Source organism: Pleurodeles waltl, chromosome 3_2 (genome assembly GCF_031143425.1).
Source record: "Pleurodeles waltl isolate 20211129_DDA chromosome 3_2, aPleWal1.hap1.20221129, whole genome shotgun sequence".
Taxonomy (NCBI): Eukaryota; Metazoa; Chordata; class Amphibia; order Caudata; family Salamandridae; genus Pleurodeles; species Pleurodeles waltl.
The window spans coordinates 173,989,319-174,013,064 of NC_090441.1; the positions used below are offsets into that span (position 1 = coordinate 173,989,319).

At 44.5% G+C, this 23,746-nt stretch overlaps 1 protein-coding gene across 4 annotated transcripts in view; it reads right to left on the minus strand.

Annotated features, from left to right (window-relative positions):
* USP37 (ubiquitin specific peptidase 37) overlaps positions 1 to 23,746 on the minus strand; it is a 328,025-nt gene that overhangs the window by 40,961 nt on the left and 263,318 nt on the right. For all 4 annotated transcript variants that reach the window (XM_069227105.1, XM_069227104.1, XM_069227107.1 and 1 more), the window contains 2 exons: positions 9,731 to 9,800; positions 3,827 to 3,965 (listed from right to left, as the gene is read on the minus strand). In XM_069227105.1, coding sequence (XP_069083206.1) covers positions 3,827 to 3,965; positions 9,731 to 9,800 — 209 coding nt within the window. The remainder of the gene's footprint in view (positions 1 to 3,826; positions 3,966 to 9,730; positions 9,801 to 23,746) is intronic.

Consider the following 23,746-nt stretch of genomic DNA (forward strand, 5'->3'; position numbering starts at 1 on the left):
GGGTTTCCTGCATGAGGTTTTTGAAATGCAATAAATAGTTTAGTCTTTCTGATGTTCTTTGTTCTGTCAATGTAATACATTAATGCTCTTTTGACATCTAATGTATGTAGTGCCCTTTCAGCTACGGTATCTGGCTGTGGAAAGAACACTGGAAGTTCCACTGTTTGATTTAGATGGAACGGTGAAATAACCTTTGGCAAAAATTTAGGATTAGTCCTTAGGACGACCTTATTCTTGTGTAGTTGTATAAAAGGTTCTTGTATGAAATTTTGAATTCTTTGGGGACTTGGAGTGGCTACTCCTTTTGTTGTGTCTATTATGGCTCCTAGGTATTGTTGTACCTTGCACGGCAGAATGTTGGATTTCGTGAAGTTGACGGTGAACCCTAGTTTGAAGAGGGTTTGTATGATCTGATTTGTGTGATTTGAGCACTCTATTAACGAATGGGCCTTGATTAGCCAGTCGTCTAGATATGGGAACACATGTATTTGCTGCCTTCTGATGTGTGCAGCGACTACCGCTAGACATTTGGTAAAGACTCTTGGTGCGGTTGTTAATCCGAAAGGCAGTACCTTGAATTGGTAATGTATTCCTTTGAATACAAACCTTAGGTATTTCCTGTGCGATGGGTGTATTGGTATATGGAAATACGCGTCCTTGAGGTCTAAAGTGGTCATGTAGTCGTGTAGTTTTAGCAATGGTAATACTTCTTGTAGTGTGACCATGTGAAAGTGGTCTGATTTGATGAATGTGTTCACTATTCTGAGGTCTAGGATTGGTCTCAGCGTTTTGTCCTTCTTTGGTATCAGAAAGTACAGTGAGTAAACTCCTGTGTTTATTTGTGTGTTTGGCACTAATTCGATTGCATTCTTTTGCAATAGTGCCTGCACTTCTATCTCCAGGAGATTGGAATGATGTTTTGTCAAATTTTGTGCTTTTGGTGGTATGTTTGGAGGGAATTGTAGAAATTCTATGCAATAACCATGTTGGATAATTGCTAGAACCCAAGTGTCTGTAGTGATTTCCTCCCATGCTTTGTAATGACTTATTCTTCCCCCCACTGGTGTTGTGTGGAGGGGGTGAGTGACATGTGAGTCACTGCTTAGAAGTAGGGGTTTTGGGGCTTTGAAATTTTCTTCTATTCCTAGGGAATTGCCCTCCTCTATATTGTCCCCGAAAACCTCCTCTGTACTGTTCCTGGTAACTGGACGGTGTTGCCTGTGAGGTGCTGGCTTGTGTGCTCTGACCCCGAAACCCCCCTCTAAAGGGTGTTTTACGGAATGTGCTGTAATTCCCTCTGTTCTGCGGGGAGTAGAGTGCGCCCATGGCTTTAGCAGTGTCTGTGTCTTTTTTGAGTTTCTCAATCGCTGTGTCCACTTCTGGACCGAATAGTTCTTTTTCGTTAAAAGGCATATTGAGAACTGCTTGCTGAATCTCTGGTTTAAATCCAGACGTTCGGAGCCATGCATGCCTTCTGATAGTTACAGATGTATTAATTGTCCGTGCAGCTGTATCTGCAGCGTCCATGGAGGAGCGGATTTGGTTGTTGGAAATGGTCTGTCCCTCCTCAACCACTTGTTTTGCCCTATTTTGTAGGTCCTTGGGCAGATGGTCAATGAGATGTTGCATCTCATCCCAATGGGCTCTGTCATAGCGCGCAAGTAGTGCCTGGGAGTTAGCGATGCGCCACTGGTTTGCAGCGACTCTTACCAGCTGCATCGAACTTGCGGCTTTCTTTATCTGGGGGTGGTGCATCTCCAGATGTGTGGGAGTTGGCCCTTTTCCTAGCTGCTCCTACAACGACAGTCTGGTGGCAGCTGTGTAGTGATGAAAACCGGGTCTGTAGGAGGCGCCTTATACTTTTTTTCCACTCTTGGTGTGATTGCCCTACTTTTGACCGGCTCTTTAAAGATTTCTTTTGCGTGCCAGAGCATAGGCAGGCTTTGGTAGGAGCTGTGGGTGGAGGAGAGTGTGTTGAATAAAAAGTCATCCTCGACCTGTTCTGAGTGGAGGCTTACATTGTGAAATTGTGCTGCTCTAGCCACCACTTGAGAATACGCAGTGCTGTCCTCTGGTGGAGATGGCTTCGTAGGGTATGCCTCCGGACTGTTATCTGACACTGGGGCGTCGTATAAGTCCCATGCGTCTTGATCTTGGTCACCCTGGCTCATGGCGGTGTGAGCTGGGGAATGTGATGGAGTTTGTGCTGGTGAGACGTTAATCACAGGTGGAGGAGAGGGTGGTGGGGTAACTATTTTCACCACTTTTGTTTGTGGTGTTTGTTCAGTTTGGAACTCCAATCTTCTCTTTCTTCTAATAGGGGGAAGGGTGCTTATTTTTCCTGTCCCCTGCTGTATGAAAATACGCTTTTGCGTATGGTCTACATCAGTTGAGTGTAGCTCTTCCTCAAACCTATGCTTTTGCATTTGGGAGGTTAGCGAGTGCTCTTCTGTATAAGAGCCTGAAACTGGGTCGGTTGCAGTTTGTTTTGGCACCGAAACCCTGTCTGCATCTTTTTTCGGCTCCGAGGTGACTTTTTTCTTTTTCGAGGCCGAAACCTCTCAGCGTCGATCTTCTTCGGTGCCGCTGTCTCGGCGTCGAGCCGTGTCTACACCGGCATCTCGGTGTCGATGCTTGCCTCCAGCACTTTCTCGGTCCCGAGAAGGCTGCGTGCCGGTGTCTCGACCGGAGTCGGACGATCTCGGCACTGTTTGGGCCTTTTTCGGTGCCGACGGTCGGTCACCGAATTTATGGGTCGAGCCATGGCCTGGTGGCAGTGGCGTCCCCTGGGCCTTGTAAATCTTCTTCTGAGTGGTTTTCGACGTCTTACTCACGGTTTGTGTATCGTCGAATCCTTCGGAGTCCGATTCGTGGATCGAAAAGGTTCCTTCCTCTTCTTGTTCCTCGAACTCCCGGTGGGCTGTCGGCGCTGACGCCATCTGAAGTCTTCTGGCTCGACGGTCTTGGAGTGTTTTTCGGGACCGGAACGCACGACAGGCCTCGCAGGTGTCTTCACTGTGCTCAGGTGACAGGCACAGGTTGCAGACCAAGTGTTGGTCTGTATAGGGGTATTTATTGTGGCATTTGGGACAGAAACGGAACGGGGTCCGTTCCATCGGCGTTCTTCTGCATGCGGTCGGGCCGACCAGGCCCCGACGGGGGATCGAAAAAATTACCCCGAAGGGCACCGGAGCTCTTCGATCTTAGACGCGGTGTTGAATCTAACTACGCCGATCCCGAACGCAACAATACCGACGAAAATCTTCCGAAATTAGCTATCTTTCCGTTCCGAAACTCGGAGCGACAGGAACACGTCCGAACCCGATGGCGGAAAATAAACAATCGAAGATGGAGTCGACGCCCATGCGCAATGGAGACAAAAGGAGGAGTCACTCGGTCCCGTGACTCGAAAGACTTCTTCGAAGAAACACAACTTGTAACACTCCGGCCCAACACCAGATGGCGAGCTATGCAAAACATGCGTATCTACAGCGACAGATGCCATCGAACAGATAGTTTCTAGGGTTCAATCTCCTTGACCCCCAACAGGATAGACCTCCCACTATCTCTCCCATCAGAACATGTTCCCTCGACACCATGCTCAAGTGATGCAATGGAGTCCATGTCCAGATGTATTGTGGGCTCAGGGGAGGGATCATGTAACACCTCAAAACCAAAATTTGTACTTGCAATGTTGGCCCACAACACAGCTGCCCGAAGTATGATCTACAGCTACACAAGCTACATGCTAATACAAACACTGAATTGATAAACCATTTTTCTTGCATCTGACAGTCAATTCTTTTCATGTGGCAATATTAATTACCTGTGCATGTAAAAAAATATGTAACCCGTCCGATCTCTTTCACTCTGAACCTCCACCTCCTGGATCTTGGACACCATCAAATCATCGTACGTGAACCAATCAAGCTTTCGGAGGTCGAATACATCACTGATATAATGCCCTACCAAAAAAAAAGTTTATATATATAGCACATGCAAAAACAGATCGCAGCACTGCAAAAATTAATTTCACATTCACAAGTTACATACAGACGCCATTAAACAATTTACTTACCTTTTGTAAATATATCTGGTGGATACTCTACAAAACCCACAGATGACTCCTATTTTGAATATTTACCTGCACCAAAATTGTTCCTGAAAAGCTGTAATCTCAGCCCAGAAGTATCATTTGTCTGCTATGTACAGCTCAGTCTCAGCATTCAGTACCACAGCAGAGCTTACGTCAAAGCCATACACACACTGCCACTGTTCCAGAAATCAGTTCCTCACCCATTTTTTGCACATCATAAGTAGAGACTATGGCAACTCTTAACCCAACTTGGAAGCTTAAGACGACACCTAGGACTACTCCTCAGAATGTGGAGGCAGGTGGGATCAGTAAGAAATCAGCAGGTACCTAGGGTATTAACCAGAAGCAGGATGGGACCAGTGGAACCAAAGGGTGGATTCCTGTTGAAGATCTGCAAAAGGACAGTCTAGCCCACGCAGGAGTATCCAGGGTGGGGCAGAAGCCAGTGCCCACCTTTCTGCAAGATCCGGGTCAACGGTGATGAAGTCCAACTGTGGGGCTCAGGAGCTGCAGGCGAGTCCCTGAAGTCACCTACGAGCTGTCACTTGACAGTTATAGGATTGCATACTGGTTAGTTACCAGCATAGCCACCAACAAGCAAATGCAAGAGGAGCCTGTGAAAGTTTTGCATAGCTCTGGAGGACCAGCAAGGTCCTGGGGACTCGACCCATGGAGGGGAGTCAGGGCTGACCCTTAGAAGACAGGAGAACCAGCAGAAGCAGTTGGCGCCCCCACAATCAACTCACTGGCAGCAGGCACAGTAAGTTGCAGTGAGGACCAGTCAGTACACCTGAAGGTGAGTTCAAGTCGTTGGGGCAGCAGACAGAAGACTGTCCTTGCAGAGGTAGAGAGCTGGGGGCCCAGGGCTACTCAGAGCCTGAAGATCCCTTGAAGCAGGAGTCAACAAGCTGAGGTTGCTGCAGCAGTCGTGGTGCACAGGGATTCCGTCCTGATGGAAGAGGAAAGGGCTCACAGTCTCCCACGTTAGAAGGCAGAGAGGACCCAGGGGGATTCCCTCCGAAATACCACCTGTGTAGGAAAATCTTCTCAGATCCGGTGGACAGAAGATCCCATCACCCGGACGTCATTGCCTTAGGTGCCTGCGTCACTTCAAGGAGATCCCCTTTTGCTTCTTGGTGCAGCTGAAGTCGTGCTGATCTGATCCCACAGGATGCACAGCTGTGGAAACGTTGCAGATTGCTGACAGGAGCCACAGAAAGACTATCATCCTGCATCCCTATCAGGAGGGGTCACTGACGTCAGCTACCTCTCCTACCCAGTCAGATGCTCCCAAAGGCCTCTACACATCTTGTTTCCAAGATGGCAGAACCAAGTGGCCACCTTGAGGAGCCCCGGGCTCCTCCATAGGGATGTAGAGGGGAGTGGTCACTCATACTGGTCCCCACTCTGGCACTAAACACAAAGGAGTCTCTGGACTGGGGCAAACTGGAATATGCAAGGAGGGCACCAAATGTGCCCTTCAAAGCAGTCTGGTAGCATGGGGAGGCTACTCCTTCCCAGCCCAGTAACATTTTCACAGGAGAGGAGGTTGCACCCCCACTACTACAGGAAATCCTTTGTTCTGCTGTCCCCTGCTAGAACTGGTCAAGCAGCAGGAGGGCAGAATTGTGACGGGGGTGGGGCTGCAGCAGCACCAGTTGCCCGCAGACCATGGAAGACTTGTAGGAGCAGAACTGGGGATCCTCTAAGAAACCACAGAGTGCATGGAATCATGCCACCAATTCTGGAATCATTATTAGGGTATGATTCTGACATGTTTGTTACCAAACATGCCCAGGTTTGGAGTTACCATTATGTAGCTGGATCACAGGTAGACCAGTGGCCAGTACATAGATAAAATAGCTTCCCCGCACTTACAAAGTCCAGGGAGTTGGAAATGGAGTACGTAGGGGCACCTCTGCTCATGCAGGGGTGGCCAAACACACAGGGACCTGTACCCTGCCCTTTGGCCTGAAAGGGCGTACCATGGGGGTGACAGTGACCTGGTGTAGAGACCTGTAGTTAAAGTGTGCATGCACCATTTCTTGTATGGCTGCAAATAGCAGCTCTTCAGACAGTTTGCATGGGCTCCTCCTGGGTGGCATAATACATACTGCAGCCCATCGGAGACCCCTGGTGTTCCAATGCCCTGGGTACCTAAGTACTATCTACAAGGGACTTACAGGGGTATAACCAGTATGCCATTTGTGGGTGTATGAAGTACCACAACAACCAAATGTTAAGAGCGCATAATCATTGGGGGTAACCATGCCAGAAAGAGGGGACTTTCCTACAATAAGCAACTTGGAAACTTGAGCACACAAAACTGTTAACACTGCACATTCTAGTCAGTGGCAAACAGATCTAACCAAGGCTTTCTGCACTCTTGAAAGGGACCTTGCGCCACCTGTTGGAGACACCATTCATGACCTGCTAAGCATCGACGGCTGAGTTTGTTCACCCTGGCGTCCAGGCAGCCTATCAAGTGTTAAAACATCAGTGTCACAGCCTGAATATCCTGGACTCGCAGCTCGGGAGGATGGGTCTGAAACTGCAGTGTCCAGAACAGCCCTGATAAAAGGGAGTATCGGAGAGGGAGCCAGGTGACACTTCAGCAAGTTTATAGTTGACTCAAGCAGATTGAGGAGGTGGAAGAATACGGCTTGGGGTGAGCTCTCCTTCAGCAGCTAATCGTCAAGGTAGGGGAAGACTGGAACCCCTGACCTTCGCCTATGTGCTGCAATCAATGCTACCACCTTGGAGACCACCTGAGCAGCTTTGGTAAGGCTAAAATTGTGCATAGAAAACAAAGTGCTATTTGCCCACTGTGACCTGCAAGTAACCGCTCTGGTTAGGCAGGATGAGGATGTGGACGTATGAGTCTTGCAAGTCCAATGCTATCATCCAGTCTCCAAGGGAGACATATGAGGTGCATGGCCTCCAAACTTAGTTGGGCAGGAGTTGCTCTGCTGAGCAGCTAGTGCTGCAGAGCAGATGCCCCACCATGCCTCGTTTCAGGATCTGGACAGGCATCTCTGACTTTTTTGCTGTGGGACTTGACCGACAACTTGGACTGAGATGATAACCAACTGGTGCAGCTCAGCAAGTGGTTCCAGGCACCTTATGACTGGGATCGTGAGCATCGCTGGGTTGGTTGCCTGATATCGAGGAGCTTGAGGTAACGCCAACTCAGTCTTTGGGTACAAGGCATGGCAGTCCTTGCAAGTCTTGGAGTTGTGATCCCTCTTCAAGCACCATAAACAATGCAAAAGTGGGTCTGTCAGACATTTGCCTGTGACAGGAACTATATGGTTTGAATCCCATAGGTTTCTTTGGGGACCTCCCCATCACACAAGGCAAATTAATTCTCAAAGAAGTGTCAATAAAAAGTAAAGAAAAAAAGTCAAAAAAGTGACTGAGGGGTAGCTCTTCAATGATTAGCGCTAACTGGTTCAGGAAGAAAAGAACCAACATTAGCACGCTGGGGTGGAGCCTGTGTAGGCACCACTCACGCCACTTCTGTTGCAAACAATGCTGATCCAAACAACGCCACCTACCTGGGTGCAGGAATAGTGGTCGAAAATACCCAGATCCAGTCCGATGCCAGGGTAAAATTCTGAATTAAGTAATTTGCTGTCTATCAGGTATAATTTAACAAACTGGTCTTGCACTCACTACTAGCATTGTAAGCCACACAAAGAAGTAACTAGCCAGATGGTTATCAGATCTTTTAGAAAATTAGTCTTCTGGATATGTTTCACATAGACTTTAGTCCTGGCATTGGGGCAGAACTGATTTAGTTGCCATTCTCAATTACCTCGGGTTAAACAGACAAGAGCTTTTCTGCAGGATTTCTATAAACAGATCTGCGACGTTCAACACAACTGATTATGGTTGAACGATTATAGGACATTGGACTTAGTTACTCCTTCATGCTGTTTTGATTATTATTTGAGCAACTGCTGCCTGGTCCTGGAGCTCTTTTTAGAACCAAATGCAAGTTCATTTTGGGGTCTCATTGTGGTCCTCCTTGTTGCCGATCCTCTAACATTGATATGCGACATCTGATAAATTGGACATTCATTTGGAGTGGGTGTTTTACAAACCTCAAAAAGAACTGCAGAATACTTAATTCTTATCCAACAGCCGTTCAATCCTGGCTAAGTGCTGATACACCGGAATGTAATATAGACAATAGTAAAATCTTGATCAAAACTTCCACATTCCTTGTGGCCCTCCTCCAAGATTCTTTCAGCAGTAATGTTATAAACTGACGTGTATGGGAGGAAACTACTTTTGGGTTCTAGTGGCTAAAACTTGGAACCAGCAACCAACCTGTTTACAGACTACTGCAAGCCACAATGTGTTTTGAAAAAAATTCAAAACGTATTAATTTGCTTAGTCTGGTGTTACTTTTCAATGGATCGGCAGTACTCATCTTCACTCCTTCAGACTTGGTTGTCTTTTTAGTTCTGCTGATGACTTCACGCCATGATGCCTACTGGTGAACACCTTGGTTCATAAAAACTTTCATTCTTCAGAAGGATCGTTCCAGTGCAGTGACTCACTCACGTTTGGGGATTTGTGCCCTAAGTGTGCAGCATTTACAGTTTAAATCTAAACCCTATGCTAATTCTGTTAAATTAAAAGTGGCTTTTTTGCTGCCGTATCGGAGACCTGGAATTGCTCTATCCTGCTACACTAGTGTTTTTTGAGAGATTAACCGGTCTGAAAGACTCCTTTGTCAGACACTGAACTGAATTTTGATTCAAGCAGACAAGAATACATATCTTTTTTGCGAAACCCCAATTGTGGGAGATGGAATATTTCAAAACCTTGATGATCTATCAGTTATCTTTTGTTGTCTAATGGGTTTTGAACGTCAAAGTTAAACATTTGGGGATTCATTCATTCGCTGGTAAACAGGCAATATAACCCCCATGCTAACTGGATATTTTGCTTTATCTCTTTTTTTTTTTTAAATGAACATGAATTCGCCTGTGAAAAGCCCCCATTACATTGACGTATTCTGTAGAGCTGACACCTAGGCTTCTCCTATCTCAAAGTTCTACTCTGTATGCCAGCTCATAAGGTTAACTGTTTCGGTCACCTATGTGGAGAAACACTCAAGATAAAACAGATTCAGTTTTATTCAGTTTCTTGTTTAGGACTTAGGACTAAATGCCCTGGTAACTCATTAAAGTGACTCCTATTATGTCCAGTCCTACACCAGCCTTTAATGGTGACTCTCCTACCTTCTCCTAACTAAACAGTTACCACTTCAAGGACGACAAAGACGACTAAGGTGATAGGAACAGCAGCAAAAGGGACAGGCCAGGTAATGGATATGTCACTTTCAGAATAGTCTGCCTAATGACTAAGTTTGTAAAGTGTTAGGGCATCTACTTTAAAAGTGCCAACTCCTAATACTGCGAAAATAAGATCAATGGGGGGGCTGTAAGACTAATTAGTGGAGTTACGGTGGAACTTATTCTTTATTTTATGAAACAAGATTGGTGCTATACATCAGTGCTGTAAGAGGGAAACGTGAACACTTCATTTGAGTACTACCAGAATGCAGTGGACAGATGTGTCAAATACCAACACTAGTGGTACTTAAACTGGGTACCTTACCAGAAGACGAGCTGCTCCCGATGTGGCTCACAACGCTGATAAGGCGATAGGAATGGGGCAGTGCTCCATTCTGCAAGAAAGAAACAGCTTGTTTTCTATGCTGAATAGAACAGAGGAATGACAAAGTAAAATGTTTAAAGAAAACCTATACAATATCTTTATAATGAGGCCTCAAAGTAAAAACTTAGCACAAAGTTATTAAACTATGGGTAACATGGGGTTCCACTTAGACTTAAAAAGGAGAAGTTATGTTCTTGTAGCATTACTCTATAGAGGGTATTTTCTCAAATTAATGTGTAATAAAAAATGGCACAACCTTTGTGTGAGAACCCACAAAACATGTGAATTAACATTTACCTTAAAGAAAACATCTAATTCACTTTAAGGTTCCTTTCTTCAGGCATGATTAGAGTTGGCTATTTTTCAATTTAAAAGATCTAATCTAAAATAAAGCAACTGACACTAAAAATGACTGACATCCCCTTTAAAAGCCCTTGCGTGTAAATATTACATGTATTAATAGGTCTATTTACAAGTCTCCTAAATTGTATTCAGCTGTTATTTCAATTAAACTCCTTTGTAGTATAATCTGCTGTACAAATTCAATAGCAAGGCGATTGTGGATTGTACATGTTAATCAGATGCAAAGTCAGCCATGTTAAATATTGTACCAAAAAAGGAATATAAAAAGTAACAGGAAAGAAAGATAAGTTGAATACAAAATTAGCAATCATGGCTACCATGATATTCAGACGTTTGTGTCAGTCACAAATTAAGACGCTTTGCAAGCTTAGACTATTTTTAAGTACTGTGTAAAACAAGCAAACCATAATACAGATCGGCAGACTGTAAATCATCTATTTACTACTCTATTGTATGTCTGTTCTAAGAATAAATGATAGAGGGAAACGATATGGGTCAGATAGACAGTTTGAAAAATAAAATCTCTAGGGAAGGGAACAGTTCCACTTCCCCGAAAAGCCAGAGCACTGGTGGTTGAAAGAGTAAGTACCAGACCTATAAAGGTGATTAACAATTATACCATTTTTATACTATGAGCAGTCCTTCACGTCAAGCTGAAAATCTACTCAAAGAACAACTTAACACAAAAAATAAAGCCTTTTTACAGGTCTTTATAAAGTCAGTTCGGCATACCTTTACCATACTAAATACCACATTATCTGGCACCACCCATTCTCAGTTTCTGTAAATACAGAAATACACAGAACAGTATAGAAAGTCAAATCTGGATTTTTAGAACATACCGATGCTAGGGACCACCTGAATAGGCAAGTAACTGATTTAGCTCCAAGACTGAATTATGTTTATATACTCATCTATCTGAACAGAAAAGCAAATGGTGAGTAACTGGGAGGCGGGGAAGAGTTGCTCCATCGTCTCATGTTCAATACCGCTTTTCACTACTGAAGTGTCAGCCTTCAAATCAGCATGTAGGGAGTAGTAGGAGTAGTAGTTCAAAGTATTTTTGGTGTTTATAGAAAGTAGCTAGCAGCCTCTTCAAATTTAATGTGACTGATGTATCCATCTAGCAAAGAAACGGCATGGTTGAGGTCACAGCTCACATTTACTGAGAAGCTAGGGAAAGTCCTGGCAGTAATCCAGTTGGGGTGGCGAATGTTGCATGGCTCCTCAGCTTAACAGCCTGAACTTTACCATAATCTCCACTGGATCCATCAAAACTGCTTTTGATTGAACCTCACACTTTTGTAAGTCTCCCCTCTTGGGTCTATGGAGTGACCTGCAGCTGTGCTGCCCTATTAGGAGCACCACTGCTGTTTTCCCTGCAGGCTAGAAAGTTTGCTGTTGTAAATGTAAAAGAACCACCCCTGTGGTTGGGCAAACCTACTGCAAGTTGCTCAAATGGTGACGAGCGCATGGTCAAAAAGGCCTTTGTTGCTCTGTCATATCACATGAGGTCAGCCTGGGTGGTGACTTTATACTGTTTTCTTCTCATGTCACTCAGCCTGAGGTTCTTTCTCTCCAGAGAGTACAGGGCTGAGATGGAGTTTAGTGACAACTTGCAGCACAGTTGCATGACAGTCAAGTTTTGTCATGGCAACTGTCAAGACGTTGCCGCATCCGGAGCCTTGCAATTCTCATTGTGTCAGGGAAGGACAGTCGGAATGACACAGGAGTCTTGAAAAACACTGAACTTCCCTTCCATATACAGTTCAAAAGCTGAGAAACTGTAGTATGTGATCAAAGATGAAGCGCAAGACTGGGCTTTGCATGTTCAAATCAGACGTTGTGCAGCCTGCCTATAAGGATAAGTAGGATACTGTGTCTTCTGATTGCAAGGAAGTTTATGACGAATCAATGGGTAATTCATCAGATAAGTACTCCTTCCAGACTTGCGTTATAGTGGGCTGGTCCAGATAACTGGCTGACTTAGCTTCCTCATCTGAGGCCATCTCATCATACTTCCCATATTTTTTCTCTGCAGCTACCATGGAAAGTATTATCTGAGTACGCATCTCAAATTCTCCAATGAAAAGGAGGCCTTGCTAAAGATTTCTTCGGAGCACTTCCCCTTTTGTATTAATTTTCAGCTTCCTCATTCTTGAGCCCTTTTAACTTCTTTGGTGCCCTGAGACAATGACTGCACCTCTAGGTTTCATGTAGGTTTTTCCAGAGGCAAGACAAAGCAGATGTTAGCTAAAGCACAACTGAGATCAGGCTTGATCAGTGTAGCGTGAATATCATCAAAAGCAGAAAAGTCATAGGTGGGAGCTAGCCAAAAAAATCAATGGATGAGCAGATCTAGCCCAGGACCCCTGCTTCAATGATCAATCCTTAAGAGCTAGAAATTTTGTACCATCAAGTCGACATCTGTGCAGCAAAGTGCACAGTATTGTGAGGTCCAAGCTAAAGGTCAGGCTGTTGTGCCCTGCTTGTGTGAAGAGGTGGCTCAGGTACCAGAGGTGAGGGCATCAACAATGTGCTAACCACAAGGCCAAAGAGCAAGGGCCAGTTGACAAAGCCTACAAGAAGGATGTCATGTGAAATGAGTAAAAACGAAGACAACCTTGGATCAAAGGGTCCAGCACAATACTCAAAATGTAGTGCATCAAACTTCCCTCTAGGAATACTTTCAGCGAGTTTGTATCTGACCCAACCATTAATCCTTGAGTTACAGCCAGATGGGTACAGAGGTTTTACCAGATTATGGCACCCCTGGAATGAAGTTTCTGGTGCACATTGAGGGGATAGGTATGACATTTCTGCTTTTGAGTGATTGTTAACACTGAGAAATGTGTAGTGAGATGAATAAATGCACAAGATCCTTCATAGATGGACCCACACTGCATAAGAAACACATGAACATTTCAACTAATTGTGGATGGGGACTTTCAAAACAGCAAGTTGACTGAGAAGCCACTCCTAGAGGTTAAGTATGCAAACTTTATGTTCATGAGTACAGCCTGCTCGCTCCGATCAAGAAACCGAATTGATAAAAATAGTTTTGACAGCGAGTCTAGGTGGCCGATTACAGAGCGTGTTTTATCTATTCGTCCTTCTACTGAAGGGACTCACATATTAAAAACATTCCATTGAGGAAAATAATTACTTAAAATAAAACAATTTTCAGACAGAAAATTACGTTACACATCTGCCTAGGAAGGAGTTGTCTCTTAAAAAAGGTTACATAAACTATATTTTAAGCAAGGAAAGGTGAAAAGGGCAGGGACCACTGGCCAAGGATTCCAAACACTGGCACAGAAAAAATGTACCATGCATCAAGAGATATTTATGTTGCTAGGTTCCTTAAACTCTGCAGTGTCACAATTCAGCCACATTTAGTCACTCCCTAACTAGTTCCATTTCCTTAGCAGTCTAATTTTTTAAAGATGTAAAATTCAATTAGGTTTACTAAAGGCAACTAGATTTGCACCAATTACTTTGAATTAAATAAAAAGCTAAATGTAGGCATGCAGATAGGTTTATAACATGTATTTAGAAGTAAAAATACACCCCGCTTCTTTGGTAACACAAAAGGTTAGGCAGTCTCGTAAGCAGATGTTAGTCTTTAAGTAGTTGCACTACTCTAGTAGTCCATAATAACTTAACCTACTTAAATACTGAATACATCCCCAGTTCTAAACGTGTCCCCCTGGAAACACTTCACTTCCTGCCCATGCCACTGGCAACTCTGTTAATCTGACTAGACTCCAGGAAACAGGATTATTAAACTATGGGAGAGATGCCTCAGCGCTAATATGAGCTAAGCTCCAAAACTGCAACAATCTAGGTCCACTAAGTCAAACTCCTATGAGGAAGCTCTTCCCTACATATGATAGCCTGACACGCAGCAAATCCTTCAGAAAACTGCACGTGGTGCACGAACAGCAATATCAAAACACTATAAATATGTAGATGACTGAACCATGATCAAATGGAGAAAAAAGTATTACATCATATGAAGGGACAAACTTATTTGAAAAACAAACTGGACGAGCTTAAAATCAAAATTGGTCTCAAAGTCAGATTCATAAAATGACAGGAAAATAGGCATTTTGATGCGTCTAGATATGGAGGACACCTAAAGACTGATGTGAAAAATAAAGTGCACTCTTTTAAAATTCTATATCAAAGATTAAGACTTCTACATCTACACTCCCTAAAAACATTACAAAAGATATTTAAACGTCACAACTCAATTTTCACTGTCAGTAGTTTAAAAGAGACAATATTTTCAGACATCTTCAGTGAAAAAGTAGCATATGGAACCACCTCTCAAACCAGAAACCTGAAGTAAATGTTTCATACAGGGGCTGTCTTGTATCACATTGGAGACATTCTTTCCCCCTTTATAAAACTGCATAAGCTTGCTGAACTTTATGTCCGCACAGCTGTTTAGGACATACTACAGCATCAATACTGCTGAGGTCTGGACTTTTTCAAGTCATTGCAAAATCCTAATTCTTCTGTTTTTCAGCCAGTTGAATTTGAATTGGGGTTTCAGATTTGTCCCATTTCAAGATCTACCTTCAGCTAAGCTTTAGCTGTGTTGCAGCTGTGGGCCTAACTTTACTGCCTTAAAGCAGTAGTGTAGTTTGTTTCCCCTGAGAGGCTTTATGCTTATTAAACCATTTGCTCTATATACTTTCCCCTTCACTCCAAATTAAAAAGGGAAAAATAAAGTGTGGAAACCAGGGATTCCATTTGTCTAAAATGCAACGTTACTTATCTTATGCAATAATATTTCCGTTGGTTACAAAGACTTTTCATAGATTTCTCATCTTAAGAATGTCCTTCCTGGTGTCAGACTGGCCTGAAAAACACTACCACTCTCCAGCTTCATCTAGTGACACCATGCAGCTTCAGCCGTGACTGCTCAACAGACCTAATCTACTCCAGTGCCATGAAGAGTCAACTGGCATGTGTTCTGTAATTGTTTTGAGGTTTGCAGCACATAACACGTTAGCATAAAATAGGGTCCTGTCATGCAAGTCACTGGAAGAAGCGAGGGTAGCAAAATGATGTACCCTCCAGAATGTTAAACATTCAGTAATGTGTCTTCTCTTGCAAATTTCTAATTTAAAGAATGAGTCCTGAAGCACAACACCTGTGGCGATCTAAACAGGGGTGGCTTGTCATGAAAACACAGTGATAGACAGGGCAGCCAAATAGCCCTTAAGGAATAGTTTACCTTTAACTCCAGTTCTCTCGTAGGGGTATTTCCATGATTGTCATAAGCGGTGAATAGTTCCACCTGCCTGCAGGAACCCCGGAGCACTTTTCCCCCCCAATATAACTTAAGTTTTCATGTTCGCCTTACTTCAGGAAGGCCTGCAAAGTCACTTAAGAATGTCCATATGCAGCCTAGGAGTCTACAGTGTCCAAAATTCTTCATCCAGTTTGATTTAAAAAGGACAAAGTTAAGGCACATGCATTCAAATGCATGAATGAGTCGAAAATTCAGGAGAAAAAAAGTATTTCATTAACCTTTTTATGATGCAAAACAATGAAGGAGTGCAGGGCAGTGTAGCCCATAGGCTGCCATTATCAATGAAGAAAAAGGAAACTGACTTGAACAGCCAGTCCTCCAGTATCCCATCATGCCTAGAGTGAGGCAGTTACCTCCGTTCTTTTTTCCGGATCCTTCTGACAGGACACTGGAGCATTGAGCTCTAACTTTTTAGTTTTTTTCTTCTCTGTTCTTTTTGTAGGCAGTCATCGCTGACAGTCGTGGAATACCCGAGATATTATTCTGTCTACTCCACCGGGGAGGAGGGAGGATTGCTTATGTTTAGGAGGTGGCCAGCCCAGTACGAACCAGCCCATAATTGACAAAGTGTTGCGATTTTCTAATAGATTTGGTTTTGTGTAAATAGAATTTTAAAACCCTCTTTACGTCTAGAGAGAGTGTAGGGCCCTCTCTTTTGAAAGAAAGTTGGTAAGGAAATCGTCTGGTTGACATTAAAGTCAGAGAACCTTGGGTAAGAATGTAGGATGTGTACACATGACTACTTTGGAGGAGTGGAACACTGTAGGGCTCATGAGCACCGAGAGCCTGAATCTCGCTAACTCTACGTGTTGATGTCACTGCCACAAGGAAAGCCATTTTCCAAGTGAGGTGTTGGAGAGATTTGTGTATGGGCTCAAATGGATGATTCATGAGACGTAAGAGAACCACGTTCAGTTCTCATGGTGAAGAAGGATGCCTGAGTGGTGGGAAAACTTTGAGTCCCTCTAGAAAATCTTCTATGACTGGCAAATGAAAGAAAGGTTTGTGACGGACCTTTTCTGTATGCAGTCAAAGCTGCCAGATGGACTTTAATAGAAGAGAATTGTAAACCAGATCAGTGTAACAAATGGCAGGATGACATCCTCCCGCCAGGATGCAGGGTCTATCTTCTTGGAGGAACTCCAGATGCAAAATCTCTTCCATTTGGAGGCATAAGCAGCTCAGGTGGAAGGCCGTTTTGCCTCTTTCAGAATTTCCAATACAGTCCTGTGGAAGATTGAGGTGCCCATACTGCACTAGCTCAGGAGCAATGCTGCCAAACTCAAGGAGAAGAGACTGGGGTGTCATCTAACCTCCGAATTTCATCAGGAGGTCTGGTCTGCATGGAAGCCTGGGGTGTGGTCGGAGTGACGGGTGAAGGAGGTCCGGGAACCACCATTGCCTCAGCCATTTCAGGGCAATGAGAATCATTTTGGCTGAGGACATTGAGAGTTTGATTAGGACTGCTGGGATCAGGGGAACTGGTGGAAAGGCATACAGAAATTTGTGGGACCAGTCTATCCAGAGCATTCCTCAGCGATTCTAGATGGTAAAATCTGGTGGCGAAGCCTCGGCATTTTCTGTTGTCGGCTGTGGCGAAAAGGTCGATAAAAGGTGTGCCCCACAAGCAGAATATATCTTGAACGACGTCTTCTCATCTAAAACTCTGCTGAGGGCATCCGCTGGAACCCCTGGAAGGTGAGTTGCTATTATCTTTATATTCCTGGCCAAGAGCCAGTGTCATATTGTCTGGGGCTCTTGAGACAAGACTTTGAATTTGGTACCCCACCGCTTGTTCAGGTAATACATGGTGGTTGTATTGTCCGTCTGGGAGAGCCAGGTGAACCGCACATAACTCGAGCAGATTGATGTGGTAAGACTTTTCCCTCAGAGACCAGACACCTTGTATTTGAAGGTGAGCCATTTGAGCTCCCCACCTGAGGAGAGAAGCATCCATCACAATGGTCTGAGACGGAGCAGGAGAGCACCACCAACTGAGGGATTGGAGTTCATGGGTTGATAGACTGATTGTCTTTCCAGCTTCCTGTCTGTTGATTCCATTGGTCCTCCAGGCACTCGTGGAGAGGTCGCATGTGGAGGAGAGTGTTGGGAGTTAGGCAAATGCAGGAGGCCATGGAGCCTAGAGGTGAGGAAACTGCGAACTGTGGGGAGATGGATAGTCTTGAGCATGCAGCACTTCTGTAGTATCGATTAGCGTCGTTCCTCTGAAGGATACACTTTTCCCTGCAGCATGTCTATGGTAGCTCCTAATTAGTGCAGTCTCTGGACATGTTTTGTCGTGGACCTGGGATAATTGACATGAATACCTAGGCGATACAGAAGATCGCATGTCCCATTGAAGTGCTGCTGGGCTTCTGGAAAGGTGGCTGCCTTGATAAGCCAGTCGTTCAGATACGGGTAGACAAATATTCAGTGCTTTTGAAGATGTGCTGCTACGACAGCCATGCATTTGGAGAAAGTTCTGGGTGCTGACTTGAGACCAAATGGAAGGACAGTGTATTGGTAGTGTCTCCGCTCCACAAATCGCAGGAACTTTCGATGTTTTTTGCAATGGGGATATGAAAGTAGGCATTGTGTAGGTTGACTGAGCAAAGCCAGTCCCTTTGGTGAATTTGGGGATTATGTTTGGTGTATGGCCAGCATCCTGAACTTTTCCTTTTTGATCCAATGGTTGGCAATCTTCAGGTCTAGAATGGGTCTGAATTCCCTTTTTGGGACCAGAAAGTATCTTGAATAAATGCCTTTTCCTCTCTGGTTGAGAGCAACTGGTTCTAACGCTTTCTTTTCTAGCAATATGGGCACTTCCGCCTTTAGGAGGGTGAGACAAGAAATTGTTGCCCTTGGCGGTGGAGTGGAAAATCTGAGACAATACCCATTCTGCATAATGTTTAAGACCCAAGTGTCTTTTGTAATTCGTTGCCACTCAAGTGATTGGTGATGCTCCCCCCCATCAGAGTGGGTAACTGCCTCAGGGAAAGAAAACTCAGGGCTTTGCGGCTGGTTGTTGACGAGTACCCCGAGTGGACTGGTGTGCCGCTCGTCCTCTTTGATGCTTTCTTTGAGGCTGATAGGCTGTTTGGAACTTTCAAAATGTCCAGTTCTGCCTTCATTCTTGCCATATCGGCATGAGAGCCGAACAGTGTGGATCCTGCAAATGGCAAGTTTTGAATACGTTGCTGAGTGTCTGCTTTTAGGGACGTTAGAAGCAGCCAGGCATGCCTCCTGAAGGATATCCCATGGCAGCATGCATGTGCCGAGAGCAAGGATGAGTCCGCTGCTGCGCTAATGACCTGGTTGGAGACCCTAGCACCTTCTTTCACAATCCCTACAAAATCCTCTTTCTGATCCCTTGGGAGATGGTCAGCAAATTGGAGCAGGGAGTCCCACAAGGCCCTAACATCTTCCCAAGAGGGCTGTTTTGCTTGCTGCTTTTATGGATGTTGCAGCCAAACTACATACTTTGCAGCCTGCTGAATCCACCTTTCTACTCTTTGCCCAGCAGACAGGTAGACAATGGAGAAGTGGCATGAAATTTGCAGGCGGCAGGGATCACCACTGAATCAGGTGGAGGGTCGGACCACAGAAACCAAGGGACTTGTTCCAGGACAGTACTTTAACAGTCTGGAAGGAGCAGACTGTCATGGCCGGTGTAAGGAAGACTTCCATGGCGGGTTCAAGTAAAGGTCTTGAGGCTGAACGTTGCTGTAGCGTTTCAGAAATGGCTGAAGTAGTTGGTGTCAGGACAGCCATTGGAATGCTAAGTTTTGCTGCGCCTCAAACTAAGACTTAGTGAAAGATATTAACGTCTTCCACTGGTCATGTAAGAGGCTGAAGAGAGTCAGATAGAGTAGGTGAATGGTCTGTTAGACGATGAGTCTCCGTGGTAGTGACGTTTCCTTTGTCTCTACTTCGAATCCACCAATGTAACCACACTCAACGATGTGCGGCGAGCATCCGGAGTCCTAAATGTCATGCTGCGGTGTCTTGATGTCATGCAGTCTCTCGATGTCGTGCGACGACATTTGTGCGACATCAATCCAGACTTAGACGGCAAACACATGGGTGTCATACCTGCTCTCCAACGTCAACCAAAAGCGTTTTCTGCCCGAAAAACACCTCAGACCTTCCACGTCCACTGGAGGCTGAGTAAAGAGCTCTGGTGGAAGACCGACCTTCACCTCGCTCGGAGATCCCACTGGGTTCTTGCTGGCGTCGCCTTTCTGCTTTTCCTTCAAGGCGAATCTTCTCCCTGTCGGGCAGGGTACATCTGGAAAATGGCCTGCAGATATTACATGAGGCAGGAAGCTGTGAGGATGGTAGGCAGATACAGACATGGGTCTGTTTTGGCTTTTTTCCTGCCACATCTTGGGTATATGTCAAATAGAGAAGGCATTTTTTCTGAGAAAAAAATGCATACTCAAGTCAGAAAAAGACCAAAGTGAAAAAAAGAGTCAAAAGACGTTGAGAGAAACAGTGGTCACTGAAAATTTCACAGATTTTTTGGAGAACAAAAAAAAAAAACGAAAAAAGGTAGAGCTCAATGCTCCAGGGTCCTGTCAGCAGGAGCCGGAAAAAGAACAGAGGTAACTGCCTCACTCTAGGCATGATGGGATACTGGAGGCTGGCTGTTCTTAAAGTCACAATCTCCCTTTTCTTCATTGATAATGGCAGCCTCTGGGCTACGCTGCCCTGCACTCCATCATTGTTTTGCATTACAAAAAGGTTTGTGAAATAATTTCTCCTAACTTTTCAACTCATTCATGCATTTGAATGCATGTGCCTTAACTGTGTCCTTTTTGAAGCAAACTGTATGAAGAATTTGGGACACTGTAGCCTTTCCTCTAGGCTGCATATGGACATTCTTAAGTGACTTTGCAGGCCTTCCTGAAAAAGGGGTAACTTGAACACTTAAGATGTTATATTGGAAAATGTGCTCCTGGGTCCCTGCAGATGGGCGTAACTATTCCCTGCTTATGACTATACATGGAAATTCCCTACGAGAGAACTGTAATTATCCATATAACTTTTTGTGCAAGTGACAAGGTGAACATTAGGACAACAGAAAGAATTTAAGAGGTTCTAGGCCTCCAAAAGTGCACAATGAGCAAATTAGTTAGAGCAACCGGAGTAGACTGATTCGGTTCAGGGGTTCCTGGCTGCCAAGATAACATGTGCAATGTCATCAGGAATCCAAAAGAACTGGCACCACTCCATCTCCACACATCTAGCCACCTCATTTGGGGACTGGGATGAAACACCAGGCCAGTGAGCATGGTACGCTGTGAAACTGAATGAACAAGTAGTAACCGACTGGCATACTAAACCCACAATGCCCAATCAAGGGCAATTAGGATCAACTACACCAGATAGTCCTGCAGGACTTCGGTAGAAGCGCAATGAGTAGAAATGTGTACAGAAGGCCATGAGACAGCAAAATCTGAAGGCATCCATCAGGGAACCATTCAGAGGGAAGTGATATTTCACCTAGTATCCACCAGAAACAGCATTACCAGAGGTAATGGACGGATACTTGCAACTGCAGATCTCATCTTTTGAATCAAAGCAGTAACCTCAAAAAGATGCTGGATCTGAGGGGTAGACTTAACAGGGAGTCCTACAGGACAGAATTAATGAAGTGGCCCTTCCAGCGGTACAGATGGATCAATAGAATAATACCTGATAAAAGTATGGACAGAAGCCCTTGTAGCACCTTCACAGGTTAACAATGGGTCGCCTCTAGCTAATGTCATACCAGCAGGCTTTGGGCTAATTTCTTTAGCAGAAACACCCTCTGAAGGCTCCTTTTTAAGCAAACCACAGTATTAGTTTGATACATAGGGCAATCCACCTTAAGGTCCTGAACTGAACTGCTGTCCCCTTATTTGCGCCAGTATACCAAACACAAAGTTGATAAGGGCCCACTATGAATCCAACAGGTGAAGCTTCTCTGCATATGCATGTAGTGGTGAGAATAACTCAAGAAGCGTTATGGGTTACTCCACATGAAGCAACCCATTTGTGAGAGGACACCATTGTATGAAGTACTAACCTGTTGGGGATAAAGGTGGCGTACGGCAGCTTGATAGATAATGCCTGGAACTCACTGATGCAATGCGCAATAAGAGTTTTAAGAGCCAATAGTCTCGGGATGCAACTGTGCATGAAGGATAAGTTACTTACCTGTAAATCCTAGTTCTCTTCCAGGGGTATCCTCAACAAAGTCATAAACATTGTATATTCCCACCCCCGTGTGGGGACCCCGGAGCATACATAAAATACACACATGTAAAAGTATGAAATATGCACGAAATATATCTATAGCATTTTTAGTAGACAGTTTTCATACCAAACTCATGTAATTGTGTGTACAACAGCAATGCAGACTATATTCATAAACAGGCTAAAATGCTTTATTTCTATGGAGTTTGATTTTTGTTTTTAAAGTCCCTTTCAAAATTACAGTAAGAGAAAAACTTTCCAAAGCCCCATAGCTGGGCCCAGGGAAAGAAGCAGTAGCAACATCAGTGAAAAAAAGAGAAAAAACAACATTGAAAACAATGGAGCATTATTAGCCAATATGCTGCATGCAGGTTAACACAGGAGAACCATAAAATTCTGGCACCGTGCCTTTAAGACCCTGAGCACCTCCCGTTTCCCCCCATGCCTCAGGGGTGAAGGAGAGGTGACAGTTGGTTCACAGTTAGGTCAGTTCTTTTTTTACGTGACAACGTATCCAACAGATTAGAGAGATAGTCTGTCCTCCACTTCTAGGAGACTTGCGTCTGGGGAGGAGGGTGGGTTGTTTAGGACTTTGATGAGGATATCCCTGGAAGAGAACTAGGATTTACAGTTAAGTAACTTATCCTTCTCTTCCAGGGGATCCTCATCAATAGTCATAAACATTGAATAGTTTAGCAAGCCCATCCCCTATCTCTGCTGAATCGTCCAATAGAAGTGCAGGAAAAGATATACACTATGCAAACAAATTTCTCAGACGCTTGCCCAACTTGAGCGTTCGCTCTGGCATCGGAGTCCAAACAGTAATGTCTAGTAAATGTATGTACAGACTTCCATGTAGCAGCCTTACAGATTTCAGAGATTGGAACATTAAGGAGGGCAGCAGTAGCCGCCTTTCCTCTTGTCGAATGAGCCTAAGGTCTAGCTAATAACGGTTTGTTAGCCAAATGATATCCAGTAACAATACATGAAACTATCCATCTAGATATTGTTCATTTTGAGGCTGCATCGCCTGTTCTCATATGACTGTAATTTACAAATAAGTGGTGAGATCGTCTAATCAATTTGGTCTAATCCAAGTAAAATTTTAGCACTCTTTTCAAATCCAGAGAGTGTAAAGCTTTTTCCGCCGGAGTATCCGGATTGGGGAAAAAAGTTTGTAGTGAAATAGTCTGATTAATGTGAAAATCCAACACCACCTTCGGTAAGAATGATGGATGAGTTCGTAGAACCACTATTTTCATGGAAAACCGTGTACGGTTTCTTGGAGGAAAGAGCCTGAATTTCACTGACCCTCCTCGCTGAAGTGATGGCTACAAGGAAAGCTGTCTTCCACGTAAGGTGTTGCAAAGAAGCTTTGTGGATAGGTTCAAAAGGAGGGCCCATGAGTCTAGATAATACTATGTTTGGTTCCCATGGAGGAGAGGGTTTTCGAATGGGTGGAAAAACCTTCTTCAAACCTTCTAAGAAATCCTTGACTACTAGTCTTGTAAAAAAGGATTCTTGAGTAGGTGACTTACGATAGGCTGTAATGGAAGATAAATGTGCCTTAATAGATGACACTTGCAGAGACGATTTTGCCAGATGGAGCAGGTAAGACCGTATGACTTCCTCCTGAGCCAGTATAGGATTCTGATCTTGCTGACGACAACATATGTAGAACCTCTTACACTTGAACGCGTAAGAACGCCACGTGGAAGGTCGTCTGGACTCCTTTGAGATGTTCAAGCACTCCTGTGAGAGCCCTAGATACCCATACTGCAGGAATTCAGGAGCCAGGCTGTCAAGGTCAGAGAGGGAAGGTTGGGGTGAAGTATCCTGCCTCCCAGCCTGCAAAGAAGATCCGGTCTGCATGGCAGCCTCCCGTGCGGTTGTTCTGATAGGTTGAAGAGATCCGTGTACCAGAACTGACGAGGCCATTGCGGGGCTATGAGAATCATTCTGGTGCTGGATCTGTAGAGTTTATAACAGCTGGTATGCGGGGAATCAGTGGAAAGGCGTAGAGAAAT